The 16273-nt window shown below is 38.9% G+C and overlaps 1 protein-coding gene across 3 annotated transcripts; it reads right to left on the reverse strand.

Annotated features, from left to right (window-relative positions):
* Window positions 1–1960: 1960 nt before the first annotated feature.
* wdr20a (WD repeat domain 20a) lies at window positions 1961–16112 on the reverse strand. 3 transcript variants are annotated; one of them, XM_026919100.3, is made up of 5 exons: window positions 15814–16112; window positions 8603–8785; window positions 6715–8079; window positions 6339–6404; window positions 1961–3535 (listed from the first exon to the last, which is right to left on the reverse strand). In XM_026919100.3, the coding sequence occupies exons 1-4, from the start codon at window positions 16075–16077 to the stop codon at window positions 6381–6383; spliced, it is 1836 nt and encodes a 611-aa protein (XP_026774901.1). In that variant the 5' UTR covers window positions 16078–16112; the 3' UTR covers window positions 1961–3535; window positions 6339–6380. The 3 variants fall into 3 exon arrangements, with proteins under 3 accessions (XP_026774901.1, XP_026774900.1, XP_053093445.1); XM_026919099.3 differs by lacking the exon at window positions 6339–6404 and having other exon boundaries at window positions 15814–16111; XM_053237470.1 differs by lacking the exons at window positions 6339–6404; window positions 6715–8079.
* Between the last annotated feature and the right edge of the window lie 161 nt (window positions 16113–16273).

Raw genomic sequence — 16273 nt, forward strand, 5'->3', positions numbered from 1 at the left:
AATGGTACAAAAAACATCCAGTGAGTGCCAGTGCTGTGGGTGGAAACACCTTGTTTATGAGAGAGGTCAGTAATGCTCTTTACAACTGTGGTGAGCAGAAAAGCATCTTGGAACACACAACACATTAAATCTTGAGGCAGATGGGCTACATCAGCAGAAGACCACATCAGGTTCCACTCCTATCAGCCAAGAACATGCCACGGTGAGCACAGGCTCACCAAAACCAGACAGGTGAACATTGGAAAAAGACCAGGCAACATTTTTCCAATCTTCAGCTGCATAAAAAGAAAGCGAGAGAGACACAGAGGGAGAGTGAATAATAGCTATAAAAACTCTTTATAAATAATATATGCTGATGAGTGGAGATCTTGACCCTGTATCTCACTGCGCATCAGTGCTTTTCAGATGCTTACTAAAGAGCTGCATTGGTGCAATGCCAGGTTTGTGGTTAGCTTAAACAATTATATTAGCAACTTCTGAAACCCTTGACAAACCCCACAGAAGATGGCCAGAATGTCTCATGACAAGGTTTCCAGGTTGGCACCCGGACACACCTCCCAGCCTCAACCAATCACTGTTTAGGCTGTTTTGATCCACCATAGATATGCATGACTAGGATTTTTGATCAGTGCATGTCAACCCATCAGTGTGTCCGAGCACGACTTTTAGCCATAAATCCTCCCTCTCTGTGTCAAATGCAAATAGGCCAGAATGCAGATGGATAAACCAGCCTTACTTAAGCAGGTTTAGCACAAGAGAAAGCTATTAACACGCAAACAGCCATTTGATGCAAAGCAATTGTAAAGGAGGGAATTAGCATTAGTTCACACCAGCAGGACCCCATTACATTATGGATTTCAAAAATACATGCATGTTATAGTATATATTCAGTAAATATTCAATTCAACTAAATCAGATTTTAACCCAGTGCTATGTGTTCAGCTGGGTTGTGCAGATTAACTTAGCATCTCTGTGTTTTGCATAAGTTTGGTACTTCACATCAATGATACTCCGTGAACTTATTATTGATTCAGGCATATTAAAATTTTTTTTTAATGTATTTACATATATACATTTACCTGACATCTCAGTTTTCTTCCTTTAAATCCATCTTCCCTCAAATTTATAGAGTACTGTGCAAAAGTCTTAGGCACATGCAAAGAAATGCTATAGAGCAAAGATGCCTTCAAAAATAATGAAACAATGTTTCTACATTTAAAAAAAACTATAAAGAGCAGTAAACAGTAATAAATGAAACAAAGTCAATATTTGGTGTGACGATCATTCGCTTTAAAAAAAAATAGTAGTCTCAGGTACAATTTGTGCAGTTTTATAAGGAAATGAGCTGTAAGTGTTACTGAGCATCTTGCAGAACCAGCCACAGTTCTTCTGGAGACTTTGACCATCACACTCGCTTCTTATTTTTGCAGCAAAACCCAGCAGCCTTCTTTATGTTTTTTTGTCTAAAAAGTGTCTCTTATGTAATCTGCTGCTTTCTTTACTGACATACAAACATTTTTCTGTAACATTTAATTTTGTGCTGGAAAACTAATGTTTGGATTTCAGAATGTTTTGTACTGAATCAATAATGTAGAAGTCATAAAATAAAAATCTAACAAAGTTTGTACTTAAAAAAAAAAAAAGAGTGCCTAAGACTTTTGCACAGTACTGTATGTGCACATAACTTGAACTAACGTCATTTAAATGTAACCTGTAAAGCAAACTGGTAATCATGGTCATCTTTTTTTTTTTTTTTTTAATCCAACTTAAAAAGAAAGACAGTTTCTGAAAAGTGGCCTCCCAAGTCATTCTCAAATAAGCAGCAATTATTCAAGTTCAGTATATCAATGATATAGATTATTTTATATGAACCTTCTGAAGTGGCTTTTCATTTTAACGGAACAGATAATATTGAATTATACAACACAGTCTAGAATCACAATCAAAGCACAAGGCCAAATGTCAATGAACTTTTTTTTAATGAAGAACAAAATGTGAACTGTAAAAATGTTAACAACATAAAACGTGACCATTGTAGCATCCTTGCCTTTCCTGGTTAGTGTGGATTCACTGTGCATTAATGGTGCATTAACAATGACTGGTAGTCACAAAAAGGTACATTAAAACATTAGCTATGGTCACATGGTGAGATTCTACCAATCAATTTCAAAACTACTGTAGTCATTCCTAGTGGGGATGATTTAGTATCATTATGCAGAATAGCATTGCTGCTGCTAAGCAAAAACATGAACTCAGATCTTATTACACTTTTTTGTCTGCCAGACTTCCTGAGCTTCACACATTAGAATTTTCGGGTTTAGCTGTTCGCAGACAACACTGCATTTTGTGAATTTATAACATTAAACACATTTGCTCAAAGGTTCAAGCCTTTTGACACATAAATTTCCTATATCAAAATACATCTGGATGAAGTTTGTACAAGAGGAAAGGAAAAAAAAAATAGCAGAAATCTGCATATTCAAGATTTTTTTTAATATCATTGTGAATTTTTCTGCCTTAGAAATATCACTATTTTCTTTAATGATGACAAAACGTCCACTAGAGTAGTACTGATCATTTGCTTTTGCCCCATTAATCACTGAATTACAATATTATACATATAATACAAAGCAGATTTTAATCTGAAACAATATTAAAATAAATGCTCAATAGATACAAAGTTTTTTTTAATTATCTCATTTCTCCATGTTATACCAGTCTGAGAGTCCTTGCACACAAAATGTAAAGCCATTCTCTTCTAATAAACTAGTAAGTGCAAATAATTTTCTTTAAAAAAAAAAAAAAAAAAAAAAAAAAAAAAAAAAAAAAACACTTTGATTGCAGCATCCAGCTATTCAGATTCAAATTTCAAGCCAGAGGATAATAAAGCCAAGTGCATCAAGGCCATCCCCAGATCGTTGTTTTTTTTTGTTGTTGTTGTTTTTTGTCTTTTTATCCTTTATAGTAGTTACCAAAAAGAGAAATCAAAATAAAATCAGTGCAAAGTTCTTAAAGTGGGGGGGGGGGGATGATTCCAAAAAAAAGAACAAAGGAAAAGAATCTGGATGGAAGCAAGTCCTTGGATTCTCTTTAGCCCCTGGTTTCCTCACTACAGTCACACTTGCGTCAGGAAGGGAAATGTTTTGTGAGAAAGAAAATAACCAAAAATAAATACTTTTCTTTGTAAAGAGAAAAGGAGAAGGGGCACAACACCACCATTGGCCACAGTCCATCACTGCAGCACACTGTTTCCATTTGTGCACAGTCTTAGCATGTCCACAGTGCAGGTAGACCATGTGAGGCAACCACTGACAGATTTAAGAAATGGCCGGGGGAGGGGGGGGAGGGGAGAGAAAGAGAGAAAGGTTAGAGAGAAAGGAAGAAAGAGAGAACTAAAAGATGCAATGCTCTAAACATGAAGAGCAGCACAGGGCTCTCTATGTTGACAGCTTGATGTGATGTAGCAGCAGAAATATTGTGGCTATACTACTGTTCCACTGGGCGAGTTGGCTTGATTTTGGGATGACAATAAACCCTGCAAAGGAAGACAAATATCTATGTAAGAGTATCTCCAAACCTTCACGATGTATAAAAACCATGAAGAAATATATACAAATATGAAGAATAATACCATGAAGAATAATACTGCTTTGTTTGATACGAGGCTCTCAAGACTCATCAGCATATCGAACAATACATTCAACAGACTGCTTTATAAACCACATTATTCCTCATATGTTATGGGAAATAAACATCTAAACTTAAAGCAACCCCACACTCCTTTCTCTGAAAAAGTACCTTCCTCTTTATCTGGAATCAGGACAGGCTACAGGAGTTTACCAAAAAAAAACAAAAAAAACAGACAGGTTGGATCTGCTTTGAGAATTTAAGGCTCATAATACTTAAATTTCACTTTACTTCACAAAATAATTCTAATTCTAATTATTTTCAGAGAGAAATTCAGGTCTTTCTGATCTTCCCAGACATCTTAACTGGAGTTGATGGCATCTTGTTAGTAGCAGGTCAATTTTAGAAAAAAGGACCACCATCTACAGCTTTCTGGAGAAAATCTTAGTGTTATAATCAAAAACATGCTGTATTGACCATGATAACCTGACAGTTGATTAAGATGGTTATAATAGTGGAGGATCGAGCTGTATGACTATGTTGCAGTGAGGCCATCTTTCTCCACTGAAAGCCTTAATGCCCTTATTGCAAAAAACCAAAAAAAAAAAACAAAAAAAAAAGTCACTGGCAGTTGGCCACATCTGCTCTAGAGAGCAACAGAGCCCTAAACTAACTATTGTATGCAAATTTCGAAAGTAAGACTAAATGATTGTGCAAGCTGTTATCCAAACTGCGAATAAATTAATCAAATTGTATTTCCATGGATACAATGATTATTAGAGCAAAAATGTAAAACTAGAACTTTGCTGTTTCACTCCAACACCTCTCTAAACGCAACTTGAAAGGCCATCCTTAAGGGTTCTCATTTGTTGTCACCATAGCTCCCCATTTCATAGAAAGGTGATAAACCAACAGTGTGAATATAACTATGATGCCCTTTTATCTTAAAATATGGGGTAAACTTGAATATACAGTGTCTTCCTTGATGTCTATTTATAATATTAGCTGGTGGTGAGCCATGCACATTAGATTTAGTACATTCATTGCCAATAAAACAGGTCACAGTGTGGATGTCATACATTACAAAACCTTAATGTATGTAATGGGGGGTGGGGAAGAGCAGGCAGTTAGTCTGTTCTTGCTGGCACTTAATGATTTACACTATATGGCCAAAAGTACGTCTTTATGGACCTTGCATTGTACACAGGGGCACAGTCATGCTGGAACCGGAAAGGGGCTTCCATAAAATGTTGCCACAAAGCTAGAAGCATACAATTGTCTAAAATGTCTTGCTGTTGCATTAACATTACCCTCACTGGAACATAGGGGCCTAAACCCTGAAAAACAGCCCAGACCATTATTCCTCCTCCACCAAACTTTACCGTTGGCACTATGCATTCCGGCAGGTAGCATTTTCCTGATATTCACCAAACCCAGTTTCGTCCAGACTGACAGATAGTGAAGTGTAATTCATCGCTCCAGAGAGTTTCCACTGCTCCAGAGTCCAGTGGTGGTGTGCTTTACACCACTCCAGCTCATACTTGGCATTGTGCATAGTGAGCTTAAACTTGTGTGCAGCTGCTCGGCCATGGAAAGCCACTTCATGAAGCTCCTGACGCTCAGTTTTCACACTGATGTTGCTTCAAGAGGCAGTTTGGAACTCTAGTGAGTGATGCAACAGAGGATAGGCCACTTTTGCACACTTCAGCATTTAGCAGCCTCGCTGCATGAGCTTGCATGGTCTACCGCTTCATGGCTGAGCCATTGCTGCTCCTAGGTGCTTCCATTTCACAACAAGAGCACTTACAATTGACCAGAGCAGATCTAGTAAGGTATCCTATGACTGTGCCAACTTCAAAGTCACTGAGCTCTTCAGTACAACCAATTGCCAATGTTTGTCTCTGGAGATTGCATGGCTATGTGCTTGATTTTATGCACCTGTTAGCAATGGGTGTGGCTAGGATACCTAAACTGAATAATTAGGAGGGGTTTCCACATACTTTTTGCCATGTAGTGTATCTTGGCCTTCTGGAAGGGCTACAGTGACAGTCACTTCCGAATGGTGGTTAATCAGGCAGGAAAGGCTTTCTGTCCAAAGTTCTAATCAATAGGTGTGTTAGCTTGGCTGTATGTACCTAGACACTACAGGCAAAAAAAAATCTACGTACTACCTGGACATAACAAGCATAACAAGTTTATTAAATAAAAAAAGAACAAATCACAAGATTTTTACTCTCCAGTACTGAAGGGCTTTGAGAAGAGTGAAATATTGTGTTTCCTTTTAGCCTATTTTGTAATACTACACAAACCTTAGCCTATACCATAACAGGGACTTAAATTAAGAAAATTCAAAGTTTTGTTTATCAGGGCTACTTCGCTATACAAGAATTTAATAAGTATTTCTGCTGCTGTTCAACAGAGCACATGCATGCATAGTTTATATCATTTTGTTTCAATTTTACAATGAGCTTAGTCACAGATATCTTGTTAGGTTTATTTACGAGGGGGAGTCAAATGAAAACCTTAAAAGTGTGACAAATTAGAATTGAATCAAATTTGTTTCTAGAGAAATCCAGACACTTGTTAAGCACAATAATATTTGTATTGAACAAAATGAAGATTATGTAAAATTCTACACTTTTGTGACACCTATTTGCAGTAAACAATGCAAAATAAAAAAAATAAATAAATAAGGTTTTATTTTGACTCACCCATGTACAGTCCCAACTCCAGTTTTGCAAGCATTCCTGATGTTAATTGGTAATTAATCCAAAAACCTGACAAAATGATAATGCTAGTGACTAGCAGCTACAGCCAACTTGTAACCAGCTTCCAATATTTTTGCTGTAATGACACACATTAACTATATTTCTGGCAATGCCCTTTCTTTTTCCCCCATGTCAGCATTGCTTCAGCCTACACCTGACAAAAAGGGGTAGAGATACTTAAATATATTTAAAAAAAAAAAAAAAAAAAGGCTTTTTTTAAAAACATTCACACAGATTCTTGCTTAGCTTTGCTGGGAAGAATAAAGCAGACTAACCATTTCTAAAATCTGAATGCAATTGGGATTTACATGGAACTTACCACTTTCCCGGGCCTGGCCCACGTGCAAATAAATCCCTCCTGACATGCAGTGACTATGCAGTCCTCAAGAAAGATAAGTACGGTGAGCCTTTCATGTGCTATTTTCTTGCAAATGAGTGGCTCAAGCAGCGGCACATCCTCCATTCGTGGACAGAGCGGTGTGCCCAGCGTCTTGGCTGCATCCGCTCTGCTTGTCTTAGCGAGCAGATGCAGTTTGTCACTGCTCTTGCTGCTGATGTGGCCCATGCTGTGGTTGCGCTTGTGCTCCTTGTCATGGTGTCGCTCCTTGCGCTCATGCAGTGCCAGTGTAGCAAACTTGCTTACACTTGATGGCACTGCGTTGGTGTTGTCCATCGTGCCACTTTTGCTGTTGCCACTGCCACTGGAAGCAGCTGAGTGCGGAAGGCTGTTGGAGCGTGGCAGCTGTGCAGGCACAGAGTTGCCTGGTGTATTGGAGCCACTGTTGCTGCTGCTGCTGCTGCTTCCTCCGTTGGCACTTGGGTTGTTGATGCTTGTGATTATTGTTCCACCTCCTCCTCCACTTACTCCTCCTCCACTTCCCGAGACTGGGAGACTTGTGGCATTCATGACGTTGGTATGGGTTCTGGTTCGGGATAACGGTAGGTGTGGGAACAAAATGTCCTCTGTCAAGTCCCATAGGCACAACTGAGTGTCCTGTCCCACAGAACCAAAACGGTAGGTAACGCTGAGTGGACGGCCATCTGTGGAGTTTCTTTTTGAGAGGCGCGAGTGTGTGCTGTTGGCACGCTCACGGCCTGTGAGTGCCTGCTCCTGCAGGTCGTCATCACTGCCACTGAACTCGTTGGGTTCAGTCTCCTCTACGCTGGTGGTGTAGTGGTCAAAGGCCACAACACTTACCCAGGACTTGTGACCATGGCCTCGAGCAACCACACGCCTCTCACTGAATGACCACACAGTTACCAGATCATCCTCACCACCCGCTACTACATAGCGACCGTCTGGGCTCCAGCACACACAAAGCAGGCCACCAAAATAGCTGCGCATAGTTCCATGCAGCTCAGCACCATCAAAGTGGAACACGCGCAGGAAGCCATCCTGGCTTGCACATGCCACAAACTTGCCATCAGGTGAGAAAGCAAACTCATTCAATGCACCCTCGCCTACCGTCCACTTCAGCAGTGGGTTGCGTGTTGACTTGCTCTTGCATGTGTGCACAGTGTAACTCTCGCCTTGCTTGAGCAGCTGGTAGTGGGGTGCAGCAGTACCACACGCATGCTCCACATTGTACAGGTACATGCTCCCACTGGAATGGGCTACAAGGAAGAGGCTCTCGGAGCCGGGCACCCATTTCACACACGTCACTCTAGATTTGTCTATTAGTCTCTGAGAGGGGTTATTGGCAGGAGTCATTGGACAGTGGGTGATGGGGAGGAAAAGAAAAAGTTTTGTTAGGAGGTCAACAGCACATCTAATATTTTGGTTACATAAGTACATAATTAGATTTCTGCACATACACAATACAACTGCTGTTATACAACCACATCATAAAAGTTTCGAAGCATTCTAATAAATCATTCAAATGCAGGTAACGAAATAATATAGTTATATATAGCGAGTGAAAATGAAACGCTGTTAATAATATTTTTAACTAGAACTGAGGTTTCTTGTTCACGTATATAAATTCATAGATTTATACTGGCCTGAGATCAGCATACAAATGTGATCCAATTTTATTAATGCCATCAAGACTCAAGACTACAGACGAGTTTGTATCAGAAATGCTGCAGTTTATCAACTTTATACATCATGGCATTAAAGCATGTTTGCAACAGCCTCAACGGGTTTTTTGCAAACGCAGAACACAAACAGCAGACATGGATCCTAGAGCAATCTTTCACACACTTACTTCTTCATTGAAGAGTTTACTTGTCTCTTTCTTGATAGGGTCAATAAGCTGCACCTGCCCAGCCGAGAAGCCCACAAGCAGCGACACGCTCTCAGCCGTGGCAGTGAGGTGGTTAAAGTCATGGCAAGTGGGCTGTGTTCCCTTGTATATCCTCTTGTCTATTGGCTTACTTAGGTCAGCAGCCTGTACACCATGAAACAAGCAAAAACACACAAGACATATTATTTTTAGAAGAATGTATTAAAATTTGAAGTTTTATTAAATAGCAAATCCTATGGCTTTTTTTATGTTGTCACAAATGTTATGTTAAATGTTGTTAAATGTTGCAACCGCGGTGATGACTCATCAATTAATCCCAACAATTCAGCCTTGCTGAAATAAAATCTTTCAGTAAGTTCTCTATCTTCATATATATCCCGAGGATTGGTGCGGTCTTGAAATCCCGTTGATCGTGTAGCCTGTATATTAGATGCACCATTGTATCAACGTTTTTATTTTTACCTTTGAAACTAGTCAAGACTTTTCACTTTACACCTACCTTTGACTAGGCATAAGATTTAGTCTCAGACGTAGTACTACGCCTAGATGGTGCAACAGGTATTAGTTCTACGTAGGACTTAAGGCGCATTTTACGTCCAGCCTAGTCTTACAACCGAGTGACGTCCAGCTGGTGCAACCGGCCCCTGATGGTCCTCGACAGTGAGGAAGGGTTCACCTTTTCCTCAGATGACGAGCGTTTCTCAGATGATGAACAGTTTCATTTTGAAGAGCGACTTGATCGAGTGGAGGATATACTTTCTGATGAGTAAATCATTTATTCTTAATTAATTACAGACATTTAATTTTGTTTACATTCTGTGTGATAATACATAAAGTATATGTTTTGCTTTTTTTATGAGTGGGGAATATTAGTAGTGATAGTGATCAATGATGACATTAGTGATAATATAGTTTCTTTGATCTTGTTATTTATAAAGTATATTTTAAATGTATATATATAAAAAAGATTTCACAAGACTTTTGAGTATATATTTTCATAAGACTTTTGAATACTGGATTATGTAGACCAGAGTCTTTATTACAACATGTTGTGAAAACCATCCTCTTCATTCATTCACAGCGTTACCTAACTTTTGTGTGACACTTTTTGTTTTAGAAAGGCTGTATGTGAGGGAGTGTCAAAGTCCTTTAACACTGATGTCTGACACCTGGGGGTGAGAATGACCCACCACCTTAATGGGTCTATCGAGGTGGAAACTGTGGAAACTAAAGAAAGAATGTTTTTTGTTTGTAGTTTATTTACAAGACAGTGCACAATATAATAAGATTACTGTGGATGGTACCGGCTTTGGACTGCAATTGATATGAACAGTCTTGCTACGATGGCTTAGGACTACAATTGCACTATCCGGTGTCACCCAGATGAGGATGGGTTCCCTTTTGAGTCTGGTTCCTCTCAAGGTTTCTTCCTCATTTCCTCTCACAGAGTTTTTCCTTGCCACTGTCGCCTCTGGCTTGCTCACTAGGGATAAATTCATAAATTTTAAATTTATATCCTGAATTTATATGTTTCTGCTTTGTTACAATGACCATTGATAAAAGTGCTATACAAATAAAATTGAGTTGATTTGAATTACTGGGCGTGTGCAGAGCACAGTGGGTTTGCATTTGGTGACACCCACAAAACTCCATAAAAGTCTACTTTAAAAGGAAATTCACAGAGGCAGACATACTTATGATTCACATCTACAACAATAAGAAATATTATTTAGTAGCATAATCAGCAGAGTCACAGCACCTGAAAAGGCCAAAATACAGAGAAAAAAATCCAAGAGTCATCACCAAAGCTGTCTCAAATAAGCAGGACCCTATGCCTACAGCGGTGGAGGACACTGCAGCAACTCTAAGAGACATGATAAAAACAAGAAAAAAAACCTGCGAGGAAGAGCAGAAGACAAGTGTTCTTATGATACCTAGTTAATGTCTGCATACGAAAAGTAATCGGAGATATTTTGTTTTAAATATTATACAAAATTATTTACTTCTGAATTGTGTGCATGTTACTTTAAAAAGTTGCAATGCCTATATGCATATCTTCGTCATACTTTGACATAAAAACAAGAGGAAAAATTGGATTCACCACCATGACTTCCAGTAGGAGGCTTTTAGCTACTCAGGAAGTTTTAGCTGCGCTTTTTGAAGACAAGGATGACAGAAACGCTTCATCTGATTTGGGGAGTGCATTGTCAGATGAAGAAAATCATCCTGGAGAGGGAATCGATTTATTCCGGGGGAAAAAAAAACGTAAGTACACACACACACACACACACACACACACACACACACACACACACACAAAAGGAAACTGGCTGTTTATTTCTAAGCATCTTTGAGAAACTGCAACAGTGCATATATATCTAAATCTATCTACCTATCTATCTATTTATATATATATATAATTTATTTATATATTTTTCTATTCTTATGTCTATATATAATATTCGAACTGCAAGGCCTGTGATGTGGCACTGTGCCTCATTGTGGACAGGAGCTGCTTCGAAAAATGGCACAGCTAAAAGTACACTGACAATGAAGGACTTTCCAGACTGAAAAAAAATGCCTGTGACTGATCTCTTGATTGTTTAACTTGTAAATAGTTCACTAGAGCGTCTTGTTTCTCATTTTAAAGTTTATATTTTGCATTTATGGTGGCCTGACCAGACTGGGAAAAAAAAAAGCCTACAACTGATCTGTTTTATTTGTAAATAGTTCACTAGAGTTCTTTGTTTTTCACTTTTCAAGTTTATATTTTGCATGTATGGTGTTGAACAAAAAATAGAAAAAAAATTCATTTAGCTTATTTTCTTAATTTTATTTTATTTTTTCTTAATTTGTTATTGCAAGCAAGTGATATGCAACCAAATAGTTATTTACTTTAACACTATCTGTTACAATACTTTTGCTCACCGAAAAACTGGGGGTCTGACACCAAAGATGCCAAGTTGTTTAACAGTGGAACTGGTTCCCTTGTATTTATTGATGATGTGACTATTGACAAAAGCAGCAGGATGAATTATGAAGTGTACAGGGCTATACTATCTGCTCAGATTCAGCCAAATGCTTCAGAAATGCTTGGACGACACTTCACAATGCAGATGGACCCAAAGCACACTTTAAAGCAACCCAAGAATTTTTAAGGCAAAGAATTGGAACTGAGTATGCATTTCACTTACTGAAGGCAAAACACCCCAAGAACAAGCAGGAACTGAAGACACCTGCAATAAAAGCCTGGCAGAGCATCACCAGGGAAAAAATTCACCATCTGGTAATGTCTGTGGGTTCCAGACTACAGGCAGTCATTGACTGGAAAGGATTTTCAACCAAGCATTAAAAAAATGATTTAACTTATGATTGTTAGTTTGTCTACTTAATTTTGGTCCCTTAAAATTCCCACACCATTCACCTGATTTGGATGTAAATACCCTCAAATTAAACCTGAATTATTAAGTTATTATTAAATACTGCTTGACAGTCGAAGCCTCCTCACAACCTGTTGAATCCATCTGATGTTTGTTGTGCACTATGTTTATATTTGTGTAACCTTTTCAAGCCAAACATAATGTGAACACAAAGACAGTAACTCACAAAATAGTAATCAAATGGACCAGATCCAACATTAAGTACATTAAAATAAATGCACTCTTAAAAAATTCCACTATGAATGGCTTGCATATTAATCTTTATAATCAAAACATGATTTTCAGTTGGTGTCCATGGAGATTTTGGTTTAAACTTCTTTCACTGACATGGTCACTTATGGTTTCCTACATTACCCACAATGCCATTCAACTACTGCTGATAGTTATGATTTATGCTGCATTCAACTAAAGGTTCTAATTTGTAAGGTTGTAATTAAAGGTTGTAACTACAACCTCCTACTAAGAAAAACCAAAGATGACGCCCCCCTCAACTCTGAATTCTTGCTCCTAAAACCCGAGGTCAGCAAGTGACATCAAATGAACATGGCTGCTCACAGCATGAACAGTAAACAAAGTAGCACTTCTTATCTATAAATGAGTTATGCTTTAGATCAACCAACATACAGACATATTAACTGGTTAAATATAATACTGTGTCTCAATTCGCCTAGTATGTACTCTTTATGTGAAGAAAAAGTACATACATTTGAGTGTGTAGCAAAAGAGTATGCAAGTACTTGGACATACTAACACATCATGTAACAGAAGAGAACACTGTTGCCTAGATACACACACTGTCACTGTAAACAAACTGTAAATTTTGTCCACCATGTTTAGAATAGAATTTGGCACAAAACTCATCACAGAACTCCACCTGCCTCTTGCAAGAAGTTGTGAGCAATATTAGCTGAAAAAGTGTCCACGGATCCATACTTTGAAAATCTACCGGAAATAGAAGACCATCCAGGTACCTTTGGGATACTCATTTCAACATACTAGGATTAGGGACACACTAATTCTAATCTCGGCCACTATTTAGGGATTGGGACGCGGCATAATACTGACTTAGCTTGTTGCTAACAAATGACATACATGTCATTCTCCCCCACCCCCCATTTTGTAGCTCAAACACTCAAAAACATGGAGATCAACAAATTCCGTAACTCTGAGTTCCACTTCCGTGTTAAGCCGATTGCATTAGCCCTTACTTCATCACTACTTAAGGAGAGAGATGCACCAGTCTGTCAAGCTACTATCTGCTCAAAGTGTGACAAGTAAAAAAGTTCAGATTTAATGCTAATACAGTGAAGTCAACACCACTGTACTTGTGTGGAAGACTCCACAAAAGCATGTCTTTTGTTTGCTCTGTTTGTTTGGTAATCTTTTGAAAAGATTACCCCAAGTTGATGAGTTGAAATTGCAAGGTGAGTGGGCATTTTCTGTGGTTTTTACCAGCTGTAGGCAGGGAATTACACTGCATTTTCACCTCAAACATAGCAGTAAGATACCTACCTACTAGGGGTGCATCAGTCCATTGATATGGACTGATTTATCAATCAAATAATCAACTATCAGATTTAACAATGCAATGTGTGAACATCGATACATGTATAATTTTTAAGATGAACCTTTATTTAGTACACTCTAATTCCAGCCACGCCCTGGACGTGACGCCCATACGTATTTTTGTCTCGTGTCGTTTTCAAGTTTTACAAGCGTTAGCAGGCGCAACAACATAGCATCATGAGTGATCAAGAAAAAAAAGTTTTCTCTTTAGTCAGTAACAAATCATGAGTATGGAAATATACTGGATTCGTCAAAAAAGATGGACAGACAGTCAAAAGCCATGTAACTTGTAAAGAATGCCAGCATGAGATAAAATACTCTGGGAATACAACCAACTTGTAAGGACATGGTATTCACACCATTCCTACTGCTAGCGTAAATGGTGCCATTTCTTATTTTATTTGTAAAGATCTTAGGCCCTACAGTGTCACGGAAAACGAAGGGTTTCGTGAGCCAATATATATACTCGAGCCAAAATACACTATACCATCAAGAGAGTACTTCAGCGAAACTTGCATACCAAAGCTGTACAGTCAAGTTAAAGCAGTACCTAATGGATGCAGGATGAGTTCAGTGTGACCTAATGGATGCAGGACGAGCTGCAGTCACAACAGATGGCTGGACATCTTCCACAACCCAAGCACATGTAACCATTACAGTTAAAAATTATATGAAGCACTAAACATTTTTGTGAAATTCTACACAAAATATCACACCATGGTGTCATGAAAGATTTTTTTTGTCAGCTTTGTTTTGTCGAGTGTGCAAATGTCGAAGCTTTATAGCATTTATCCCTGAACTTGAAGGCAGCATCGGCATAACTGTAATATGGCCGCACTGCATTCTGGAACTTGGAGTCCTATATTTGCTGTAAGTGAGAAAACAAGCTCTTGCTCCTTTTTAGGAGCTACCAGCTAAAATTGACCATTATCCCTTATCATTGAGATCGTTTACACTTTTTTCTCCTATTAAACATCAGTGTAACTGCGTTTGCAATGTCGACTTATGACATCAGAGTGACAGACATTCGCAAGATTCTCAAGGGAATAACGAAAACACAGCACCAACCAACAAATAAACACCATAAACGCTGAACAAATAAATGTTTCAATATAAACTTACTTAACGAGTTTCACAGTGGAGTATTTTACACTAAAACCGATCAACTATTAAGTTTCCAAAGAGTTCAACCGCTCAGCACTTCACATTAACTAATGTAAACACCTTTGGTTTGCAACTAAAGGGGAGAGATTAATCACCGCACACAAGCAGGACAGATGCAGAACCTGTGTAATGTATTTGTAGTCCTCCCTACGTGTTCGTAAAAACAGCAACAGAGGATGTCATGCAGCTTTAACAACACTGATCTATTTCCATTTGCATCATAGCGCACACACACACAAAGCTAGTGAAAACAGTTAATAAAGGGTTTTCTGACTGGACGACTCTCGACCAGATAGTTGTCATTGGTTTCAGCCAGCCACTTCTATTTAACTTAGCTGGACAAGTACATCCCAGTATCTGCCAACATGGAAGTTAGCTAGCTACTTAGGTAACACAGGCTAACTCTGACAGCAGTTAGCACCCAAAGGTCATTCAAGCATATATACGCTCTCATCTCATCATTCAAAGGGCAGGGACTCCATCAAATGTGTTGGTTCTGTGGCGTCCATGACAGATATATTTAGGCCTAAAGCTGACAGTTTGTTGGTCGACATGAAGATCTAACTAGCTAGCTAGCAAACTGCTTAGCTAGTTAGTAGGTGTTATTTTCTCCACCCATATTTAGACAAGCCCCGCCTCATGCACGAAAGTTGCTCCTCAGAAGCAGGGATCTGATTGGATGCTTCGTAATCAGTATGCTCTAAAAAGCCAATAGGAGTGCTTGGAGGCGGGATTTTACTGAATATAGGTGTGGAAAAACGCGGATAGCAACTTAGCTGTTCTGCATACCATAACAGAGCGTAGCGGCGGGCCAGGGTAGCTACATAGCAAACATGCTATACCGTTTAAAAAAAGAAAGAAAGAAAAAAAAACAACGATTAAAACATACAAGCTTGTAACGGCCACAGATAAACGTCAATATATGTTAAAGCTTCATTTACTATATTTGTCACTGAACAGAGTCTATGGATAAAAATAAAGATGCGAGTACGTCGTGTTTACCTTCCTGACGCCTTTGTAGATGTAGAAGTAGAGCTCCCGGCCCACATTGAAGCAGATTCTGTCGCCGTTGCCAGACTGGTCATTGACGTTCACGAAAGAGACTTTGACGGGATTTGAGCCTTGAGAATTGAAAGGCACCCTGTTGGGGCGGCTGTATTCGGAGTGTGTGAGGAGTTTGTACGCGCCTTCTCGGGTGGTGAACTGAGTTTTAATTTCGTTCATCTCCTTCCCTCCTCCCTCCGCCGCCATCTTTGAAATTTGCATTCATCCTTCCCCAGGCCCGGATCTTACGCGTTGCGCATGCGCAATACCGTTAAACCTACACTGCACAGCGGATACGTTTACTGCTGTATTTTTTCCTGTAACTAGCAGGTACTGGAGTATAGCAGAGACTTGTTTGATACTGTAAAATATTGTGGTTTAATGTTGTTTATGAATAAACAAGCAAGGTTTTTCGCAG

Source organism: Pangasianodon hypophthalmus, chromosome 10, assembly GCF_027358585.1.
Source record: "Pangasianodon hypophthalmus isolate fPanHyp1 chromosome 10, fPanHyp1.pri, whole genome shotgun sequence".
NCBI classification, from domain to species: Eukaryota; Metazoa; Chordata; class Actinopteri; order Siluriformes; family Pangasiidae; genus Pangasianodon; species Pangasianodon hypophthalmus.